This window comes from Hyaloscypha bicolor (assembly GCF_002865645.1).
Source record: "Hyaloscypha bicolor E unplaced genomic scaffold K444scaffold_183, whole genome shotgun sequence".
In the NCBI taxonomy this organism is placed as follows: Eukaryota; Fungi; Ascomycota; class Leotiomycetes; order Helotiales; family Hyaloscyphaceae; genus Hyaloscypha; species Hyaloscypha bicolor.
The window spans coordinates 2,802,206-2,823,090 of record NW_020194685.1 but is presented as its reverse complement, the minus strand read 5'-3'; the positions used below and the strand labels follow the sequence as shown (position 1 = coordinate 2,823,090).

Below are 20,885 nucleotides of genomic sequence, written 5' to 3'. Positions count from 1 at the left end.
TCTTTGATCCCGCCTTCCATCTCCTGCAAAACTATAGTCCACAGAATATCGAGACACGAAAGTTTTGTCCCCAGTCGCCTCTTTCTAGGGAGGACGAGCTAGGGTGGCAAAAGCCATGTTGATGGGCCCTTGGGACTGCAGGCAATATTCCACAGCAACAGCTCTCGATTTAGATATGAAATCAGGTCTTAAAGGCTGGATGTCTGCTGGAAATCAGTTTCTACAATGGGAGACTGCTGCCGAGTTGGATTATCATGCTGAGCAGGCACGTCGCTGTTTATGTAACCTTTTAAATTCGAAGCAACTTTAAGATCATGTATTTTCCATAAAGTGATGCATTGCAATTAACGTCCCTCCCTAGGTGGCGACTGTTGGAAATTGGTGTCAAAGGCTACCAGTGGCGATTCAGCTGTGCAGGCATGGCTAAGGTTCAGCTGGTTTGACTGTTTAGCCAAACAAGGGTTTACAGCTAAACAAGGGTTTTCAGGGGTAATAAGAGTCATTTGGAAGTCTGTAAGTAAAGGCCTTAGATCACTGAAAAATGGATAGTCGTCTGAAGAGCATTGCCTCCCCCCCTTTATTTTGCCACTTCAACAGCGAGAAAGTGTTAGCCTGTGCCGCCACACCTCTCTGCCTACCAGGCTACAGCACTGTGATGAGTCAACCCTCGAAACTACTCCGTATACCTATTTCAGAATATATGTGGCGCACTACGAGTCACTCGCGAGTTCTCAGTCACATTAGCCAGCATTGAATTACGTGCACCCGTCAAAGGAGAATGGTGCGATTCCACATAAGTTACAGGCGACTCCATGCTCATCCAGAGTCCGAACGATTCCACCCTTTCGTGATAGCTGTATGGGGGCAAGATCCGAACACCAACGTCGTATCAGATAGCGAGCAATCTCGCTCTTGGCAATGGTAGTGGGAGACGAAAGCGCCATCTGCGTCTAACTAGAATACTGATGACGCTTCCGGTGGACTTAGGGAAGCTGATTTCTCCTGGCCAATTGCTCTGAGAAGAATCTCAACCATCTCATCGCCTTTAGTCTTGTTCCGGCTTGCAGCTTCAACAAGAGAGCGGTCAATTCTGATATAACGTGATCCATGTCGAAGTAGAGATACCAAATCGATTTCCAATGAGGTCTCAAAAATCTTCTTTAGAATGTCATTGTCGATCGGATCAAGGTTCGCTAAGAATTCCTTGATCGTATCGTATGGAGGCTCAGGAACACTACTCGATTCGCAGAAGCACAGATTCGCGATAACTGCACGCATCAAATCTTTCTGAGACATGGAATAGTCCGGTAAGATCACCGACTTCGAATACCCAAAATCTACCATGCCCAAAATAGCATAGATCTTGTCTCGCTGGTCTGTCGCTTTTGCGTGCTGAAACCGCTGTAGAAGATCGTAGAGTTGAAATTTAGAAGCCGCTTGGTCGTCTCTTCTAGATCCGGGCATTAGGTTCAAGACTTGTTGTGACAGAGGGGCTATCTTGCCCGGCAATAATTCGGATGCGCGGATCATGGTCTTTGAACACACAGCTTTGGAGCCGCAATGCAGAACTGCGGCTCGGGCATTAAAGGCATCTTGGAGTATCCACGCCCTCTGAAACCAAGGTCTGGATAGAATATCTTGAAAACCTTCAAGTATTAAGTCGTCCACTCTACCGGGAGGGATTTGCGATGTTTCTCCCTCCTTGATCTGCATCAAGTAGTCCATTGCTTGGTCTGTTGCCATTGTCGCTTCACCGAGATAAACCGCGACACTCTCGGCTTTGGCGCATATATCTCCCAATCGTGATATCTGGTTATATATTTCGGCTTGGTTGCTCTGGTCGATGCAGATAAAATCGACCCATAGAATCCGGCTTGTTTGACGTTGTCGGAGACGACATAGCGCATTGTAAAGATCTTCCCGTACTCGAAACGTCGAGCCATGCAGTGAAATAACTCGAGTATTCTGGTTGGTGCCCCAAAAGTAGGATAAAGCTTCATATGACGGAGCGTTGCCTAGCTCGCAACTGGAAAGCTCACATTCGATGGGTTCGTCTTGATTGCTGCCTGGTCGCAGAGTCAAGAGCCGGATTTGACCTTCTTCCGGCTGCATATACGAGTACTGAGTAGACTGAGAGTGTTCGGCGGACATCGTACACGACAATTTCCAGCCAGTTGCGTATCCGGGAAAACCAGCCTCTTGACTGAAGCGACGCGCATTCGTGAAATATATACTTCATGCGCAGCTGAGGATTGAAGTGAATTGCGATGTAACTCTAACCCTTGCGGTCGTGGGCATAGCCTTCGCACAGTCTTTACACAGCCCTGAGCCTTCGCATAATAGTCGGTCCGTCCTTCTTTGTTCGCTTCACTTACAGTCGGGGAAAGCAAGTGACCCCTACGGAAAGCGATAAGGATCAGAAGACCAAGCGATTTTCGAATCTGGTTTTCGACCTTCAATGTCTGATTTGTGGCACGTGCGCACCCAACCAAAAATCGCCTACATATTATGCCCTCTCTTCCTGTGCCTCTACTTATTATTACTACTTAAAATATTACTCTCTTTTTAATTCTTATTTATATATATACGAGAGAGGGGTAAGAGAGGGGTAGATGGGGATGGGGGTGGGGGGGAGGGGGAGGAGATGGAGGGCGAGTGAAAAGTGAAAAGTGAAAAGTGAAAGTTGAAAAGTGGAAAGCGAAAATCGAAGAGCGAGCTTTAAGGCATGCGACTCGCGAGGAAAAGGAAGCCCTATAATTATAGGCTACTTATCGCTAAATTTTAGGGCCACAATTACTAAATTATAGGCTATAGGTACTAAAAATTTAGTGCTTTGCAACGTAAATTTTTGTAAGGTCCCCTTGCCCTGCCCTCCCCCCCTTCTTCCCTCTCTTACCCTTATACTTATAAAAAGAGCGAGGAGAATCAAAGAGAGGAAATATTTGAAGTAATAATAGAGGCACAGGGAGAGGGGGCATAATATATAGGCGTGGTGTATAGGTATTTGTGATTTTTGGTGGGGTGCGCACGTGCCACAAATCAGACATTGAAGGTCGAAAACCAGATTCGAAAATCGCTTGGTCTTCTGATCCTTACGGCTTTCCGTAGACCCCGGAAATACGGGTTGATTTAGCGACGCAGTGGGCTTTGATACTCCGTATGTAGCTGCAGGGCCGAAACTCGATTAAATCCACATTACTTGAAAACTGCAACTTCTTCCTGCGCACATATTTTTCCGAATCTAAATCTATATGATTGTTTCTTGCAGAGTCTAATACACAGTAATGTCTCTTTGGAATTTATCTCTACTTTTGATTCTGATGCTTTGAAGCGTTCGGAGAACATTTCATCAGAGACGTCCAACTGGTGACAAGCCCCGAGAGCGAAATCCAACCGGAACAACAGGTTTTGTTATCACTCCATTCCAGATTAACTCATATTGCAACCTATACTCTAACAGTCAAGTACCTCGTGAGCTGCTTGAGGCTCTCGTAATTCTCGTCCACCCACCCGATCCAATTATATTCTCTCACGCGATCAGTCTCCAAAGTGTGCAGTGAGGACTCTCCATTCGGACCCAAGCGCATGAATCTCGTCGCCACTTTATACTCCTCCCAAGGTGCCGCCTTTCCGCTTGCGAACGCAGTCCAAATCTTCCCCATACTCTCGGCTGTAGTTTTTGCTGCCACAGGATACTCGGCATTTCCATTTTGGTAAACAAACAGTGCACACTGGCCGTGATATGGCAGACCAAATGTGGGACCAGGGTACGGGGATGGCTCGTCGAAATGATAAAAGTAGACCTTTCCCGGAAATCTTTTCGCGACGAGAATATTGGGATATTGAAACATGCCGACGGAGAGAAAACAGCGCATTGCATCACGATATGCGGTTTTATCCATGTCGGGCATGAAATCAAAAGCGCGAAGGAAGCCCTCGCCGTCTTGTATTGTGTCGTGTACTAATTGAGAAAACCTGGTCTGTGGGATGGCGTTGATGAGACCGTCCATAATGATGGCTTCGATCTTCGTGTCACCAATGATGATTTCCTTGCAGCGGGTAGTTTTTTGAGTCTCATTGTACGCCCAAGACTGAGGAAGTAAGTCTCCATCCGCCATTGGACCCAAAGGCGCTGAGTTGAAGCCTTCGATTATCTGGTGTGGACTCAGGGCTCTGGCTTTCTCTAACCTCTCCACAGACGTCTTCGAATCTTCAAAGCCGCCTGTTTGCAGGAGGAAATTCTGCCACGATGTTTCATACAACTCAACGGGCAATGGTCCGAGAGTAGGTGCACTGCCCGACATGAGGATGGCTCGGTCAAAAAGGGGAGTTCCTGTGAGGATGTGGTAGTGAATGCTCGCGCTACCAGCGCTGACACCAAAAGCAGTTACGTTTGCGGGGTCGCCACCAAAGTCGCCGATATGATCTCGCACCCATTCCAAGGCATGTATTTGATCCACGAAGCCAAAATTACCGAATGTGGAGTTTGGGTCCAGATCGCCCGACGGGGTTAAAGAAGGCGGTGATTGTGCGGAACGAATGTCGTTACTTGCAGAGAAGCCCAGGGGGCCGAGGCGGTATTGAATCTGGACAACGATTACCGGAGTTCCTTGCGCTCTCGCAAGGAGAGATAATTGTACTGGCCGGTATCGTGCAACGGAATTAGCTCCATAATTGAACGCACCGCTATTGAAGAAGTAAGTAATGGTAGCAACGGAATTGAAATGAAAGTCTCTTCAAGCTCACGAAGTGAGAGGTAAATTGAGGGTCTAAGTAGGAGTTTCATACCCGTGAATCCATACCATAACAGGAAGTGCAGCATTTGTTTTTAGTGCTTCTTGTGGTACGGCAACATTCAAGTTCAAACACTTGAACTCATCGTCGCCTGGAACGGGGTCGTTGACACCCCCTGTTACCAAAACCTGACCCTCTCCTTGCGGGCATCGAGGCCCATATTTCGTCGCGTCAAATGGAGATTCGAGAGAATGCTTTGTTTCGCTGTGCGCCCACCGCTTGTCAACTGTGGCATATGGTACGCCTCGAAAGCAAGCTATGCCGTCCTCGGCCTCCCCAATTATGGAACAACTGAGTGAGGGGGTCTGGTGTTCGATCTTTGCAGGCATGTTTTGTGATGGGTAGGAAAACTTGTAAAGCTACACTTGAAATTCTAATGCTCGTTCTCTATAAAGAGCAGACCGAGCATGCGCACCTTGCACAAAATTCAGTGCAGAGAACAGGCGCGCCGGCGCCAACGCGGGAGTATCCCGCGCCTCACCTGAAGCCGAGATAAGTGCCTTTGCTGGACAGCAAGCTGTGGCGGATAAGATATCTAGAGAAACCAAGGTATCCGACTGTCGTTTTTGATATCCAACCGCTCAATGGATTCTACCGAGAATTATTGCGACGACGAGACTGAAATCGCTTAAAAGTGCAATCTGGTTACTAAGTCAGCCGGCCAGGCCTATACGAGTAGTAACTATGCCTCTCCAGTACCCAAATAAGCCTACGCCAATAACTGGTTGAGCGGAGGCGTCGAGTTACCCTTACTGGCGTCCTTTAGCTCAGTATAACTTTGTATAACTTAGATTAGGAAGATAGCTTTATGTATTTGTAAGGACTATCCAGCCTCCTTAGATGGCTAATATTCAAAGACCCATTAGTCTACTCCAAATGCGGCAGTTCCTGGGGTTCGGGTTTCTACACTCAGCTATTGGCAGGAAGCCCTCTGTGCCCCCAAGACACGCTAAAATGAATATCCGCCCCAGTGACTAAGTAGGAGAGGCTCCATGAGCTTTTTCATGACCAGCTTCTGTTTTAGTAAGCAGATCGTTAAAAGTGGACTCAAATATGTAATGCGGGAAGTATGTGGGGAATGGTTGGAGAAAGTTTCCCCGATGTGGAGGACAAGAGAGTGGTTCGTGCAGCCTCGGCAGCGGGAGGCATAATCGCAGCAAATAAGGTTAGGGGCTGCCAGAATTTCGGCACCTAGACTCGGCAGGAGACAAAGGCTTTTATTGGCCCACTGAGCAGACCTGCACCTGCATTGTAGGTTGTGGAATGTGGACATTCTGCACAGAGCGAGGGCGGAGACATAACTTATTAGCTGGCCGAGTATCCTTTGAGCCTGTCGTCTCCGCTTCTGTGGGTAATAATTTTCCCCCGACCCCCTTACTCCGCATACCCCGCCTATGCCGTCCCCGGTTATGAGAAAAGCCATCTTTGCAGTGGACGCGAATCTAAGGGCCCACACTCGCAAAAATCTCATTTCGTATAAAGATACTGAAATGGTTATTTGATTCTGTCGTGTGGAATCAACTTTGGCAACCTTTCTTGACTTGCATTCTGCAACACAAGATACACAACCCGTAGAAACGGAAAGATGGCCACCGGCAAAGAGCCCCCTCAAGAGGTCGAGATGGCACCGCCTCTTGATATTGAAGCTGTCGCTACACATCAATCTGAGATTCATCACTTGAATGAGAAGGTTTTTGATGGTGATGAGGCATTGAAAGTGCTTCATACTCATTACGAGCCATACTCTCCCGAGGAGGAGAAGAGTCTTTTGAGAAAGATCGATTATCGAATGTGTATTTTGATGCTCATAATCAGTGAGATTTTTCTCTCTTGGTCTCTAATTCTTAAGCTAACCAGGCCTTGCCGATACCTAGACGGACTCCAATTTATTGACAAAAACTCTCTCACTGCCGCAGCAACATATGGGATTATCGGAGAAGCCAAGCTCGTTGGAGCCCAATTCTCACTCTTGATCTCAATATTCTATATCGGGTACCTCGTCGCCCAATACCCCACGAACATCTTGATGCAAAGGTTCCCAACCGGGAAGTACATTGCTATCAACTTCATCCTGTGGGGTGCGACACTTGCTGCAACAGGATCTGCAACCAATTTTGCTACGCTTGCTGTCGGACGATTCTTCCTCGGAGTCTTCGAATCGTGCTTGAATCCAGGCTTTGTCCTGATAACCTCGTCGTGGTGGAAGAGAGAGGAACAGTCTGCTCGTGTTGCTCTTTGGTATTGTGCTAATGGGTTAATTGGAGCTCCCAGCGGGTTGGTCTATCTTGTCACTCTCTTACTTCCTGGACTTCCACTGACACATTGTTTAGCGCGATATTCTTTGGAATTGCTCATATCCATGTTGGCAAAATGTTTCCGTACCAATGGATGTTTATCATTGTGAGTTAGCTATCTGTGTGATCAACAACTTGCTAATAGATATGAAGCTTGGTCTCATAACGGTCTGCTTCGGAAGCACACTCTGGTGGATCCTTCCAGATTCTCCTCACACAGCCAAGTTCCTTACTGAGCGTGAACGGGTCATTGCCGTCGAACGTCTCAAGTCGAACAAGACTGGCGTGAAGAATACTCATCACAAGCAGTACCAAGTTTTCGAAGCCCTTAAGGATCTGAAAGTCTGGATGTTGGTTGCTGCAATCTTCTTCCACAATATGACCAATTCTCTCCAAACAAATGTGAGTTCTGTTCTCTTTTCTCATTAGTCGGCATTGTTGGTGCACAATAACGGAAGCAGATAACTGATACTTCTATCAAAAACAGTTTTCTGGATTGGTGATTCGAGGACTCGGGTACAGCGTCGATGAATCCATTCTCCTCAGTATCCCACCGGGCATAGGTTCGTTCCCTCCACTCACCATTCAAAGCCCCCCTAGCTGACACCCCCTAGTTCAAGCCACCTCCATGCTTCTCGCTGGCTTCTTCCTCTCCTCAAGATGGGGCGAAGGCAAACGAATCTTCGTCATAATCCTCTGCTACCTCCCCGGAATTGCCTCGTGCCTTATCCTTTACCTCAGCCCCATAAAATCTTCAACTCGCAAGGCGCACCTGTTTGCCATAACCATCATTCCGGTCGTAGCGACCTCTGCCGGGCTTCTCTACGCCCTGCTCGCCAGCAACATCGCCGGGTACACCAAAAAATCTGTAACTGGAGCCTTGTTCTTTTCTGCGAACGCGGTGGCGAATATTGTGAGCCCGCAAACATTTCTGTCGTCTCAGGCGCCGAGATATGGGACTGGTGTTGCTGTCACATTGGCGGCGTTTTGCATCAATATTGTGTTGTTTGTATCGTTATACTTTGTGTATCAAGCGGAGAATAAGAGACGGGATTTGGATCCTGCGGGCGCGGAGGGAGCGGATGCGACGGAGGAGTTGATCGATGCCTTTTCTGACAAAACGGATCGGGAAAACAAGAAACTTAGGTATAAGATGTGAAGAAATTGCACCAAGAAGACTTGAAGAGGAATAGCGATGTTAAGATGTAACTTTAAGAAGAAGGAGTGCAGCCTTTTATTACACCGTGAAAAAAATTACTTCAAGTACTCGGTTCTAAGTTGACAAGACGGGATTAAGTAATTCTAAAAATAAATTGTTGACTTCATTCTATCTAATTATCGTCAGTATCGAATAGGTTGCACCCAGAATCCAGAGTTGGGGAATTCTGAACCGTGGCTGAAAAGGGGGTACCATAAGCGAGTGGGAGGAGGAAAGGGGGCCACGATCACGTGTGCATCAGCCCACGAATTGCCAGTTTTCCTTGCTAGATCACTACGAAATTATCGTGGGAAAATGTGTTTCTCCAATATTACCACTCATCAATTGTTACTGAAGTGCCCTAGAATGCATTGTACAACCATATCGCTGTAGAATCATCCGTAAGACATTTTAAGAGAACTTTCCAAGTTGCATGGCGACCCAAGTGTGATATCCCCGCGATGAATTATATTCACGAGCTTGGAATTAATGGTCGGTTGCATTAGGAAAGAGGATTTTTGTTTAGTGTTTAAGGGGAAGGGCTATGCCTAATTAGGACGCCCCTTACGCCACCTCTATTCGCGAGCTAAAATACAAACCTTTCTTTAGAAAACTACTTACTTTTTTGAAACCATTTTCTAAGCGTTTGCGCTTCCCTACTAGTCAGCCTTGGGACAAAATGAGAAGGAGGAATGCGGCCAACGGTCCCGAAATTGTCTTTCCATTTCCACAATAGCGATTCGTGGAATGGCTGAATGTTTTTACCAAATGACGCTCTCTACGATTCGGGGATCGGCTGGGGCTGAGACTTCCTGATCCAGTCCTCGACATCGCTTCCAGGCAGCCTTTCGGAGCGAATTTAAAGTATAAGACATCGCGGGAAGGCAGGTCCCGAAATGGAGCGACCTCGTATCTCGTATGGGTGAAGGTTATGATAATTAATGATTTTCTTGAAGAATTGTCCTTCTTTCCTCCATTGTCTCTTCTCACAGTCTTTCCCCTGTTTTTGGTTTGCCTATTGTTTTAATTTCTGTATTGTTGCATTAAAGTGTGCATAATTGTTAATCCAGTCGTTCGGTTGAAATCCTGACCCCAGTCATCACCATGAAGCCCAACCTCCTGGTTGGCCTTCTGGGATGGTTCATCGCTCTCAGCACAGCTCTTCCGGCAGAAATATCCGCCCGAGATTCATCTTTGGTGAAGCGGACACCAGTTTATCAATTTTACATTGATGTTACCGCTGTTCAGCATCAAACAAATTTCAACAAATGGTTCGCTGCTGGCTACCGAATGGTCTCCCTCAATGTATATGATTTGCCTCCCAATCACCGTTATACCGCAGTCTGGGTCCAACGTTCCGGGCCTCGCAATCCACGAAGCAGATGCAGCCACCTACCAAACATGGTTCAATACCAATGCCGCCAATGGTTTTGTCACAACGCTGCTTAGCACTACCGGCACAGCATCAAACCCCATCTTTGCCGCCGTAATGAAGAAGAATGGGGTGACGAACTGGTATCAAAGCTGCGGGGTTGTATGGGCCGATTGGAAGGTGGGAATCCAGACCGCGCAGCAAAATCGATATATTCTTAAAGCCATCACGGAATACGGTCCTGGAGGGCAGAATCAACTCTACTGCACAGTTTACTACTACAATGATCAATACGATAAGTGGATGGCAGAGGTACGTGGAGGCGTTGATAACTTCCAAACAGTCTTCAACAGCGAAGTCATCAAGCCTTTCTGGCGTCCATATGCACTCTCCATGGGAGAAAATCAATGGGTCGAATCCGCTTTCACAGACACCGACGTCGGATCGTGGGTTTGTCACTACGGCATGACAGCCTCACAACTTGCAGCCCAAAATGCTACCCAAAAAGCAGCCGGAAGATTCCCAATTCATGTCTTGGGAGGAGGAACAGGCTCTTCGACTCTTTTCGCGGCCATATTTGCTGAACACGACATCCCCACACCTAGAAGCTGGTGGGCAACCGGCAGCACAATCGGATTCCAAAACAACGCAGTGGCTCAAGCAGCAGCTGATTCCATGATGCAGTCATTCATGCAGAAGACTGGCGTTCGCCAAGCTCAGTTCGCTGTCGGCAAAGCTGGAAATATCTTGCTTGAAAGAGCCTACTCGTGGAGCGAAGCAACTCGGCATACTACACTTCCAACAGATGTTTTCCTCATGGCCAACCTTTCCCAAATCTACCTTTCGGCGGCGATTCAATTTCTCTACGACTCAAATCAGCTCTCTCCCACGACGAAAGTCTACCCCTTACTCGGAATCACAAATACCCCCGATCCCCGCCTCCAAGACGTCACTGTCGCTCAACTGCTCGCACACCAAGGCGGTACTGACCTGCACGACTACGATGGCAGTAACCTCGGTTATGGTGACGTTGCCTACGATATCTCCTGCTCGACGAACATTGGCGGTATTACCAGTTGCGGGCCAACTAACACGGCCGCCATTGTGAATTGCATGACTGGCCGCACCTTGGACTATGCTCCTGGAACGGCAACTGCATATTCTAACTATGGATACATCCTTCTCTCATACGTGATCGAGCATATCTCGGGACAGGTTTACTACGACTATCTCTACAGCCATATTCTGCTACCGGGGTCGTACGATGTCAGGAAATACGCCACTGCGTCGACTGCGCATGTCAATGACCCTGTCACGCAGGAGAGCAAGTGGACGGGTATTGGAGCAATGACCCCGCAGACATACAATGAGATGGCGTTTGTGTTTGGTGGGGATGGAATGTGTAAGGAGGCAAATTTCGGGGCGATGAGTTTGGCCAGTAGTGCGAGTACTATTGTGAGGTTTATCGGGACGCATGGTACATTTTCTCATCTTTCCTTAACGATATACCTTCTCTCCCATCAAGACTCTCCAACTGATTGAATCATAGCGGTCAATGGTATCGGCCCACGTCCCTCCTTCCGTGTCAGCCGCGTTCCGAACCCGGTATCTTCCCACAAAGGTCACACTTCCGGGTCTATGTCATTCGCCCAGTCGCGATGGGATGGCCTGGATTTTGTGATCATCATAAATACTGAGGATTTGCCGCCTTCTGCACCGGGACAGAACCCGTTTGATGATGTGCTTTGCGTAGGGGGTGTCAATGCATTTTTGGCAGCGAACCCTGTTGCGTGAAGTAGCTTATCGTGGTGAGGGAGGTGTGGAAGAACTTGAATCAAAGTTCTTAAGGCGACAGAGAATCCAGTGGTACATAGAAATGTGCAACAAAATGTAAAGGACGGCACGCTTGTTCACTCCCGATAATTCAAAGTCCCAACCCATTCGCATCAGCAAGCGTCATTCTCGTTAAATGTACGAGGATATTCGGTCGCACTTGTTTGCATTGCCTTCGCCTTTTCACTGTCTGAGAGGTGCCCTTTAAGATATCTTGAAGTCGTCTTGAAGGAGATAAGTAAGCGAACAGTAAAAGTGCTTTTTATCTAGTACGACGATCAGTGCCTTCTCCGACCAGCGTCTAGGGGCAAATGACAATTCATGAAAAATCACTCAATGTACCTGTGACATGGGGACATCCAGCTGGAGCCTTCCGAAGCAAAATACTGCAGAGCCACAAGGGTTGGTGTTTAATGCAGGTAGACGCCAGCAATGTGGCGGTGCTTAACTCCGCCCCTGAAACCCTACGAGTAACGTAGTGACTATGAGATTCTATTCAAACTTTAGCCCAAAGACCTCGGAGGCGCACCCAAAAGTGTGGGGATAGACTGTGTAGGCTCATGCGGCAGGTTGAGGCTCGATATTTCGAACCGATTTGAGAGGCCGTAGCCTGATTCTTTGAGAGAGTATTAGTGGTAAGTATCCTAAAGGAAAGCGAGAAGTTGACGGACTGATCAAGACCCCTCGGATAATGTGAAACATCGTGTTGATTCTGTGGACTACCTTCTCCCTCTATCTCTCCTTCCACCGTCCAGCGTCTTCAGTCTTTTCTGGAAGCCTTGGCCAGCCTCAATACCACCGCTACCTCTAGGTCCATCTTCAGTGGGTCGCTTCCGACTCTTCTCCAAAGCACCTCTTGGCTCCCCGCCCTTTCTCTTTGTCAACCTCTCAATCCGATCAATACCCTCACCCAAGCCTCTCCACTCCTCCCCACCATAACCAGCATCTTTCCTCCCTCCCTTCTTTGCCCGATCCTTCTTACTCTCCTTCGGCAATCTCACATAATTTCTCTCCTCATACTCTCTCCTCTCTCTCTCCTCCTGCTTCGTCTTCTCGCTCTTCAGAGTCCTACCACGGTCCACAATCGTTGATCCAATACTTGGTTCTGCTAACGGCGCACTCGACAACTCTGTGCTGACGAACTCATCCAAAGTAGCAGATTTATTCGGCTTCCTAGCTTCCTTCTCTCGCGGACCTGTCGTAGGCATTGCCGTAGCCTGTATTCTCGGAGGCTTGTAAATCCCATCTGCTGATCTGCCTCTATAATCTACTCCAACTGCAGCAGCAGGGCGAATGAAAGCTGAAGGATTGGGTCGGTATTGCAGGTCGTCAATCTCGGAAGCTTTCAGCATTACCCCCTTCGTAGATTCCTCGTCGCTGTCTCTGTTCTCTTCTGAATCCTCCTCGTCATCATCTTGTTTACGAGTAGCCAATCCACTGGTCTTGGCTTTCGTTGCATCTTCGGCTCGTTTCGCATCGTCTGCTGCACGAAGAACTTTGTCGATTTGGTATTTCAGACGTCCCTCCAATGGTCGCACACCCTTTGCCAGATAGACCTGTAACTCGACCAGCTTTTTCACAACCGAGCCATCCAAGTCTTCGCCGTCATCATCGTTGCCCGCTTTTCGATTTCGTAGCTTGAGGATTATGAGGAAGACAAGATTTTGGAGGTAAGAGAGAAAAAGTTCGTTCTTAACGTCAAGGAGGGAAATGCCGTCTTTGGGAGGAATTGGAGATTTTATTTTCTCTGTGGATTCAGAGGCAGATTCCAGTGCTTGCGTGAGCGTCTCCAGCAGTGCTGGAAAAGAAGTCGTGGTTGCCATGTTGTGTTGTGATGTGGTGGTGTGAAGTTTCGGCCTCGAATTTTCGAGGAAAAGAGGCGGCTCGGTGAAATATTTATCCGTTCCGAGAGCCAGATAACTCAGCTCCGTCTAGAATTATTGGAGCTCCCCTTTAACCTCCCCGTCTAATGCTTCTGCTTCGCAACAACAATCATTCACGGTCAAGAGACATCCACACTTTACCGCGAGATACATCGATACATGCGTGAATAGTAGTCTTTGAGCGTGCAATTCGTGGCATTTAATGCCAACCTGAGCTGTTCTTTCACGACTCGTAAGCTCTAGGCCCCCAGATACGTCAAAGAAGGACACTGCGACTTTCCAACCTCAACATCACACTCACTCGAGCTTCAAATATTAGATACCCTTCAAGATGCGTTTGCGAGACCTCTCGCCGTCCGCGGCGATCCTCGCGGCCTTCCTCACGATTCCAGACGTATCAACAGCGTTCTATTTGCCAGGAGTTGCGCCGAAATCATACAAAGAAGGAGTCAAAGTCCCTCTGCACGTCAACCATCTCACAGCAGTCGGCTCGCAAGAGGACGGGACTCTGCGCTCCGTCCTGGCATTCGACTACTACCACCCAGCATTCCATTTCTGCCATCCAGAACCCAAGGCCGAATATGTCTCGGAGAGTCTGGGCAGCATCCTGTTTGGAGATCGAATAATGACATCCCCGTTCGAGCTCCTTATGATGAAGAACCAGACTTGCAAGGCATTGTGCACATCAATATACGATGTCGCATCTGCTAAGTGGGTGAACCATAAGATCGCAGCAGGGTATGCGCTGAATTGGCTGGTGGATGGGCTACCAGCTGGACAATTGATTGAGGAGGAGGTCACGAAGACTCGGTTTTATAGCCAAGGATTTGCCTTGGGAAGTAGTGATGCGACCAGCGTGCATCTAAACAACCACTACGATATTCTGATTGACTACCATACAGTTAGCCCGGGTGAATTCCGAGTCGTAGGGGTTATTGTGCAACCGAGTTCGAGATCGAGCGCTTTGAGTGGAAATGGCGAAGGTGCGGAGGCTAATCACTGTGGTCAAGGAGGGCGGCCAGTGACTTTAGACGAGAAGGGACAAACTGAGGTTGCCTTCACCTACAATGTTCTGTGGTACGAGTCCACCACAGCTTGGGCTACCAGATGGGACAAATACTTGCATGTCTTCGACCCCAAGATCCACTGGTTCTCTCTCATCAATTCCGCTATTATTGTTGTCTTTTTGGTATTCACGGTCGTCTCGATCCTTCTGAGAGCCCTGAGGAAGGATATTGCAAGGTACAACCGTCTCGACAACATCAATCTCGATGATCTGTCTGGAACATCTGCCGTTGATGATGGAATTCAGGAAGACTCGGGATGGAAGCTTGTACACGGAGATGTTTTCCGTACTCCAGGTTCCCCGCTCATCTTGAGTGTGTTCCTTGGAAACGGAGCTCAGCTTTTTGTCATGACCGGCTTTACGATTGCATTTGCCCTCCTTGGATTCCTCTCGCCGTCAAATCGCGGATCTCTTGGAACTATAATGGTGTTATTGTACACGGTCCTTGGGTTCATCGGTGGATACGTCTCGGCCCGAGTCTATAAATCCTTCGGAGGCGAACGCTGGAAGCTCAACATTGGACTCACGCCTCTCCTCGTCCCAGGAATTGTATTTGGCACCTTCTTCCTTCTTAATCTGTTCCTCTGGGCCAAGGAGTCATCTGGCGCCGTTCCTTTCACTACAATGATTGTCATCATTGGAATCTGGTTCCTGATCTCAGTGCCCCTATCCTTCGCTGGCAGCTGGGTCGGATTCCGCCAACCAGCTTTCCAGGCTCCGGTCCGAACCAATCAAATCCCCCGCCAAATCCCACCAAGCACAACCTACATGCGGCCCATCCCTTCCATGCTACTTGTCGGTATCCTTCCCTTCGGAGCAATCTTTGTCGAGCTATACTTCATCATGTCCTCCATCTGGTTCAGCAAAGTCTACTACATGTTCGGCTTCCTCTTCCTCTGCTACGGCCTCATGATTATTACCTGCGCGGCAGTAACTGTACTCATGGTTTACTTCCTACTCTGCAGTGAGAACTACCACTGGCATTGGAGAGCGTTCATGACGGCTGGTGCTTCGGCGTTCTACGTGTTCTTGAACGCCCTCATTTATTTGGTCACGAAGTTGCAGTTGGGTGGTCTGGCAGGAACGGTGCTGTACATTGGATACAGCGGGTTGATTTCATTCTTGTTCTTTATTCTGACTGGCATGTTTTCTCTTCCCGTCGCCACTGTCCCTCTTTTCTAGGTTATCTCGCTAACTCAACCCAGGTACCATCGGCTTCTTCGCCAGCTGGGCATTCGTGTACAAGATCTACGGATCTATCAAGATCGATTAAAGGATTCATGAAAACCGAACGAGAAACGAGGATACGGAACAGGAAACAGAAATGGATTCGAGGACTCGATAGAAAGCGAGAGCGATATGATGAAATCAGAGTGTACAATAGGTGCGAACAAGCTGCAAGCAAAACCGTTTTGCATTTCTGTGCGCGTGAGCGTCCGTGACATCCGCGACCTGGAGGTTGAATTTGATTTGGTTCGGTACTTGTGTTTTGTATGGTAGAAAAAATATGGATTTTTAATTTTCTCGGCCCAGCCCCGGATTGTTCTATCCTGTGAGCTGATTTGGGCCTCAGGTGAGCCTCGAGTGAGGCGATCTGGGATTCTTAAGTTATACAGACGGTCAATAAAAATATCTATTGTGATGAGTGAGGGGAGGTTGAGATCCCACTTTTATAGTTATCCGAGCCGAATGATCAGCCAGCGAGTCAAGAAAGCAGTTTGCGGGCAAGCATGTGGAGGCTACTTTCTCTGGTGGCACGGATATGAAGAAACTCGCCAAGTTCGTGCGCGAGGTTCGCGCTATAGCCATTGAGAACGGCAGGGCAGCAACAGATGTCAATTTCTTCCCAATGATTGTGCCGATTGTGGGGAGGGCGATGGAAGAGGCGCTAGATGACAGGTATGAAGCGAACGCTGGCTGGGAAGGAGGCCTTGCTACCATTTCGAGTTTCATGAATGTTGACTTCTCAAAGTGTCCCGTGGATGAGCCGTTCGATGTCGAGGGACTGAAGGATAGGAGTAGTGCGATTCATAGCTTGATTGCGTGCGCGAAGACTTACGCGGGGCATGAGGGGAAACTGCTAACGCTGAGAATGCTGGGACATGCGTTTGCGTTTTGTAGGTGTGGACAGTGGTATGTGGGGACGCCGGAGAGCATTGCGGATGTTTTCGAAAGCTTCGTAAACGAAGCGAATATTGATGGGCTCAACGTTGCTTATGAGTTGCAAGCATCCCCTCCCCTATATTGAATCATCTTTTGACCGAGCTAACGAAAAACAGACGTCTTAAACTCTGAATCCTACGAAGATCTAGTAGAACTCCTCATCCCCATGCTCATGGAGCGAGGCATCATGTGGAAAGACTACGCGGTGCCAGGTGGTACTTTCCGCGAGAATCTGAGGAGGAAGAAGGATGTGAAGATACTGCCAACGAATCATCCGGGTGGGAGGTTTAAGGAGTTGAAGGAAAGAGTGGGGACGGATGAGTTTGGGGATACAACTACCTCCAGAAAGTGTGAGAATCCGGTGGTGAATGGTGTAAGTAGGCTGGAGGTTAGCGAGACCGCCGAGGTGGCTTTGGCGAAGGCATAAATGGTTGGCGGTGTGTGGTATAGGGGCTTCATGAGCAAGAGCAAGCCGGAGTTTTAAGAGTGCTCTGGATTTGGAGTAGAATGTAGGCCTTTGTAGAGATAATGAAACTCATTCAGCGACCGCAAAACTTCCTGATTCACTGGCCACTTGTACACTACTCGTTGTCCCACCAACAACAGAACATCCTCATTTCGAAACCCAGAGCCTGCTTCTTTAGTTATCTGGAATGCCGCGAAGAAGAGGACAAGAGTACAAGGAACGCGCCAAGCCTCCAATTAGCCCCTCTACCCGCTCGTCGTCGAGCTAGATCTGTCTCTTTCACTGATACAAACGCACTCAACGCTGACTTGCAACTTGCTGTATTTCGCAGGTAGCTTTTCTTCTAAGGAGGCATCGATAGCATGATTTCCATAATTTCTTAGCAGGGAGGGTAGGGAGGGGATGACGGTTGGGATAATGACATCGAAACTAGAGTTGACAATCTGACGAAATTTGACAGCAAATGTCGCCTTATGGTATCGCGAGCAATAGTGATGTGGGGAAAAGCTCCCTTTGGTCGGGCACTTGAGATGCTACATGCAGGGTGGTTTGTGTTGGAGAAAAGTGAGGCTTTGCTTGACCCAGGCTCCTGATGGTGAAGTGCTCCGCCCACGGGTGGTTAAGTAAAGAAGAAGCAGGATTTGGTGATTTATATGGCAAAGTAAAAGTCAAAATTTGATAGGGAGTGAGAACAATATGGAGTTGTTGCATATTCGGAAATGTTAGGTACATTTCGTTTCCAATGTCAGAAGAGATTCAGGTTCATTGTCACGACCAAGTGATTCATGAATCTTCTCGTTCAGCCGCCAAGCAGGACCAATATGCCAAGATATTAACCCAACATCCATCGAAGATGACGCCCTCAATAATCATCCTCCTCATCATCAAAAGTCTCCAACTGAAATACCTTCGGCTGCTCCTCCCTCCTCTCAGGCACAGCCCCACTGACACTCATGCGTCTCTCCATCTCCCTCCTCCTCTCCTCTTCCAACCTCGCACGTTCCTGTTCCCTCAGCCGCTCCTGCTCCTCCTCAACCCTCTTCCTCTCCGCCTCCAGCTCGGCACTCTTCTCAGGATCAAACGTACTCAGATCAACCCCCTGATCCACCAGAATCTGGATACTAGCCAACGCACCCCTCCTAATCGTCTCTTCTGATGGCCAGGGGACAAATTGCGCGTCCGCGGGATTCAGGTATTGGCTCCACATTGCGGTGTTCGTTTTCGCGGTTGAAGTCGCTTGCGATGTTTGCGTTTGCGATTGCGTAGCTGCTGGTGTTGCACCATCGATCTCCATCGCTGTTGCTAGGTGGGTTTGGCTATCAACTCCGTTTGTCGCAGCGACCGGAGTCGTAGTACCGTTCGTTTGTGTTTCGGACTTGCTTTCCTTTGGGGTATTTATCCCGGCTTCCGCTTGTTCTGTTTGCGCCTCTGGCTCTCGGTAGTTGGGCGGCAGGGTAAATTTGCTGATTCGGCGGGCGTAGGAGAGTAGCTCGGAGTAGGAAACTGGGTTTGTGCTCGATGGGTAGTTAGTTGATGGCGTTGCTAGGAGCTCACTCCGGGTTTTTGTTAAGAGGCTGAGGGTTTCGCGAATCTGGGTGTCGAGTTCGCTGGATGTAGCGCGCAGGGCCATGATCTTGGAATAGTTGGATTGATGTGTTGATACTGTGTGCAATGGTCAGTCTGCGAAGAAGGCCAGCTGGGGGAGGAGCTCACATTGTTCAAGGCCCTGGCTGAGCTCTGTGTCGGCTGAAACGAGGTCGTTGGCAAGAGCGGGTGCTGGATTATAGGTTGAGATGGAGGTAATCAGAGTTGCCAGTGCCTTTTCTACGCGCTCGAAGCGCTTGTCAATTATTCTGTCCATGGTGTTGTGAAATGGAAGTTGCGAGGGACGTTGGGGAAAGAACTGAAGTCAGGAACGCGAACTCATAGGGCTTAGCGTTGTTTCGCACGACATCATGTGATCCAGATCTCTCGTTCCTTTTCATTTTCATCCGAACTTGCATGTTCTTTTCATCTCTCCTTTCCGTCGTCTCTCCTCCCTCTTCACAACGGAGGATCCGATTGGTATCTCACTACCATGGCCCCGTACTGTCGACGGGAGTGTGTGTGGGATGTGTGGACAGTGGAGGATCTGAGAGGCTGTCGATACGGTAATACGCAGTACAGGATGTTCCGTTGCCACGTTTATGGCCCCCAAGTGGCGGGTTGAAGCTGCCACAGCTCGCCGGTCCGTGCCAACAAATGAGATTAAGTTTCTTTCAAACAGTTATTGATCCCTTCGGATCCGAGATATTGCCATTGGAGAGATATTCTCGGAGGCAGTCTTCCTTCAACGGGATGAGTGAACAGCGGCGGGTAAGCGCTAATCCCAACCGCGTAACACGCCCCAATCCTACATCACTCGAGATTTCAATAGACCAGTTGCTGCTGTGGGGATGTTTAACCAGGGGCGCCACCAAAGGGTACAAGAAGGCTCGAGTCTCCTTGTATTTAGTCCTTTCTCTGGCCCGACTGCCTCTCTTCAACTTACCCTCTTCCGCTCACCACCTTCAAAATGGGTCAAAAGCCAACGAAGATCACGAAGCAGTGGGCAGATGGCCCCTTCCAACTTATGGAGACTCCCAGGAAAAGGCTTGGGGTAACTATTTTCCAAATCTTCTGATGCTTCCAGACGCTGATTTATGTAGATCAAAGACCTCAAGAAGGAGCCTGGAGCCTTGGCTGCTGCAACCGAGATGTGCCTGGTCCACAACATGCTCATCCGCATGTTAAACTGCATCTATCTTCAAGCCCCCAACGTCAAGCTTGAGAAGGATATTTCCGATTTTGCCACCTTCATGCATGCATTCTTGGTCACGATCCATGAGCACCATGGAAACGAGGAGAAATTCTACTTCCCATGGCTAGAAGAGCTGAATGCTGAGGTCAAATGCTCCTTGGACAAGAACGTGGAGCAGCATCATGGATTTGCCCCAGGTCTCCAGGCCTTCGAAGACTACGTGAAAGCTCTAAGAGAGGAAAAGGCAAAATATGATGGAGCAAAAGTGCGCTCGCTTATTGATGCGTTCGGGACTGCTTTGATAGAGCACTTGAAGGAAGAGATTACGTCTTTCGAAGAGCTGGAGAAATTAAAGATTGATTGGCCAGCCTGGAATAAGAAGGTTCAAAAGCTCGCAGTCGATGGCGCTGAGACGGTTAGCAAACCTGCTACCGTTGGAAACCCAAGTTCTAATATATGTGACAGGAGTTCGAAATCCCAATCGCCGTGACTTGTCTCGACTACACTTTTGAAGATCCCTATCACGCGAAAACATGGCCACCATTTCCATGGTTTGCTGCTTTGATGTTCCGATGGTTGTATCTCCCAAAGCACAAGGGAGCATGGAGGTTTTCTTGCTGTGATTGGTATTCGAAGCCGAAGGAGCTGGAATTTGTATGATCGTTTGAAGCAGAGGAAGGTACGCGGATGTATAATTGCTGTTCAATACCCAAATGTTAGTTCAATTTTCTGAAAGAGGTTCATCCGGAAAATCAGCCAAGCCAGGGAGACCCCCTATTGCCAAGTCCAATCACGTGACACTGTTCACTTGAATGCAAGCCAAGGAGGACCTCCAAATGCCAAGGGTGGTATCAAAGACATCAGGCCTACATCGCCCAGCCTGGCCCCGTCCTGTCTCCGTCATAGAGAAGTCCATCGGACAAACTCTTCGTGACGTGCTGTTCATAAGCGCCCAGCCCGGCCCGGAGGTTAACTTTTTGCACAGCCTCCTCTACGGTGGCCGGATCGGCCGCCATTGTGCCCCGCGCTTGTCAATC

The 20,885-nt window shown here is 48.6% G+C and overlaps 9 protein-coding genes across 9 annotated transcripts; 5 read left to right on the top strand and 4 right to left on the bottom strand.

Annotated features, from left to right (window-relative positions):
* Nucleotides 1-736: 736 nt before the first annotated feature.
* Nucleotides 737-2,250, bottom strand: K444DRAFT_622097 (uncharacterized protein). Its single transcript, XM_024882030.1, has one exon. It carries the CDS (start codon nucleotides 2,149-2,151, stop codon nucleotides 955-957), a length of 1,197 nt encoding a protein of 398 aa, XP_024727633.1. The 5' UTR covers nucleotides 2,152-2,250; the 3' UTR covers nucleotides 737-954.
* Nucleotides 2,251-3,446: 1,196 nt separating this feature from the next.
* On the bottom strand, nucleotides 3,447-5,123 carry K444DRAFT_670380 (alpha/beta-hydrolase; the record flags this gene model as incomplete). Its single annotated transcript, XM_024887616.1, has 2 exons — nucleotides 3,447-4,686; nucleotides 4,789-5,123. 2 exons carry the CDS (start codon nucleotides 5,121-5,123, stop codon nucleotides 3,447-3,449), a joined length of 1,575 nt encoding a protein of 524 aa, XP_024727632.1.
* A 1,167-nt stretch (nucleotides 5,124-6,290) lies between these two features.
* On the top strand, nucleotides 6,291-8,270 carry K444DRAFT_604172 (MFS allantoate transporter). The gene is made up of 6 exons (XM_024878798.1): nucleotides 6,291-6,608; nucleotides 6,669-7,068; nucleotides 7,125-7,194; nucleotides 7,242-7,490; nucleotides 7,576-7,651; nucleotides 7,703-8,270. The coding sequence occupies exons 1-6, from the start codon at nucleotides 6,380-6,382 to the stop codon at nucleotides 8,245-8,247; spliced, it is 1,569 nt and encodes a 522-aa protein (XP_024727631.1). The 5' UTR covers nucleotides 6,291-6,379; the 3' UTR covers nucleotides 8,248-8,270.
* A 1,186-nt stretch (nucleotides 8,271-9,456) lies between these two features.
* Nucleotides 9,457-11,356, top strand: K444DRAFT_622094 (beta-lactamase/transpeptidase-like protein; the record flags this gene model as incomplete). The annotated part of the gene is made up of 1 exon (XM_024882029.1): nucleotides 9,457-11,356. A coding segment is annotated over exon 1 (1,607 nt), but the record flags the coding sequence as incomplete, so codon positions are not given.
* Nucleotides 11,357-12,210: 854 nt separating this feature from the next.
* K444DRAFT_547863 (uncharacterized protein) lies at nucleotides 12,211-13,314 on the bottom strand (the record flags this gene model as incomplete). The annotated part of the gene is made up of 1 exon (XM_024876336.1): nucleotides 12,211-13,314. One exon carries the CDS (start codon nucleotides 13,312-13,314, stop codon nucleotides 12,211-12,213), a length of 1,104 nt encoding a protein of 367 aa, XP_024727629.1.
* Nucleotides 13,315-13,616: 302 nt separating this feature from the next.
* Nucleotides 13,617-15,958, top strand: K444DRAFT_275730 (uncharacterized protein). Its single transcript, XM_024871507.1, has 2 exons — nucleotides 13,617-15,581; nucleotides 15,646-15,958. Exons 1-2 carry the CDS (start codon nucleotides 13,706-13,708, stop codon nucleotides 15,711-15,713), a joined length of 1,944 nt encoding a protein of 647 aa, XP_024727628.1. The 5' UTR covers nucleotides 13,617-13,705; the 3' UTR covers nucleotides 15,714-15,958.
* Nucleotides 15,955-17,153, top strand: K444DRAFT_622090 (uncharacterized protein). Its single transcript, XM_024882028.1, has 2 exons — nucleotides 15,955-16,663; nucleotides 16,720-17,153. Exons 1-2 carry the CDS (start codon nucleotides 16,203-16,205, stop codon nucleotides 16,733-16,735), a joined length of 477 nt encoding a protein of 158 aa, XP_024727627.1. The 5' UTR covers nucleotides 15,955-16,202; the 3' UTR covers nucleotides 16,736-17,153.
* Nucleotides 17,154-17,725: 572 nt separating this feature from the next.
* Nucleotides 17,726-19,396, bottom strand: K444DRAFT_670374 (uncharacterized protein). The gene is made up of 2 exons (XM_024887615.1): nucleotides 18,783-19,396; nucleotides 17,726-18,731 (listed from the first exon to the last, which is right to left on the bottom strand). Exons 1-2 carry the CDS (start codon nucleotides 18,928-18,930, stop codon nucleotides 17,932-17,934), a joined length of 948 nt encoding a protein of 315 aa, XP_024727626.1. The 5' UTR covers nucleotides 18,931-19,396; the 3' UTR covers nucleotides 17,726-17,931.
* A 179-nt stretch (nucleotides 19,397-19,575) lies between these two features.
* K444DRAFT_622087 (uncharacterized protein) lies at nucleotides 19,576-20,815 on the top strand. The gene is made up of 3 exons (XM_024882027.1): nucleotides 19,576-19,707; nucleotides 19,757-20,263; nucleotides 20,314-20,815. Exons 1-3 carry the CDS (start codon nucleotides 19,624-19,626, stop codon nucleotides 20,506-20,508), a joined length of 786 nt encoding a protein of 261 aa, XP_024727625.1. The 5' UTR covers nucleotides 19,576-19,623; the 3' UTR covers nucleotides 20,509-20,815.
* The last annotated feature ends 70 nt before the right edge of the window (nucleotides 20,816-20,885 follow it).

What these genes read in the sequence shown, in the direction of transcription:
- K444DRAFT_604172 (XM_024878798.1), top strand. Translation starts at nt 6,380, where the DNA reads ATGGCCACCGGCAAAGAGCCCCCTCAAGAGGTCGAGATGGCACCGCCT. An exon ending in CCAATTCTCTCCAAACAAAT is followed by an intron (nt 7,491 to 7,575) that starts GTGAGTTCTGTT and finishes TATCAAAAACAG; the next exon opens with TTTTCTGGATTGGTGATTCG. An exon ending in CAGTATCCCACCGGGCATAG is followed by an intron (nt 7,652 to 7,702) that starts GTTCGTTCCCTC and finishes GACACCCCCTAG; the next exon opens with TTCAAGCCACCTCCATGCTT.
- K444DRAFT_622087 (XM_024882027.1), top strand. Translation starts at nt 19,624, where the DNA reads ATGGGTCAAAAGCCAACGAAGATCACGAAGCAGTGGGCAGATGGCCCC. An exon ending in CTCCCAGGAAAAGGCTTGGG is followed by an intron (nt 19,708 to 19,756) that starts GTAACTATTTTC and finishes TGATTTATGTAG; the next exon opens with ATCAAAGACCTCAAGAAGGA. An exon ending in CAGTCGATGGCGCTGAGACG is followed by an intron (nt 20,264 to 20,313) that starts GTTAGCAAACCT and finishes TATATGTGACAG; the next exon opens with GAGTTCGAAATCCCAATCGC.
- K444DRAFT_622090 (XM_024882028.1), top strand. Translation starts at nt 16,203, where the DNA reads ATGAAGAAACTCGCCAAGTTCGTGCGCGAGGTTCGCGCTATAGCCATT.
- K444DRAFT_622097 (XM_024882030.1), bottom strand. Translation starts at nt 2,151, where the DNA reads ATGTCCGCCGAACACTCTCAGTCTACTCAGTACTCGTATATGCAGCCG.
- K444DRAFT_670374 (XM_024887615.1), bottom strand. Translation starts at nt 18,930, where the DNA reads ATGGACAGAATAATTGACAAGCGCTTCGAGCGCGTAGAAAAGGCACTG. An exon ending in CAGCCAGGGCCTTGAACAAT is followed by an intron (nt 18,732 to 18,782) that starts GTGAGCTCCTCC and finishes CATTGCACACAG; the next exon opens with TATCAACACATCAATCCAAC.
- K444DRAFT_275730 (XM_024871507.1), top strand. Translation starts at nt 13,706, where the DNA reads ATGCGTTTGCGAGACCTCTCGCCGTCCGCGGCGATCCTCGCGGCCTTC. An exon ending in CTTGTTCTTTATTCTGACTG is followed by an intron (nt 15,582 to 15,645) that starts GCATGTTTTCTC and finishes AACTCAACCCAG; the next exon opens with GTACCATCGGCTTCTTCGCC.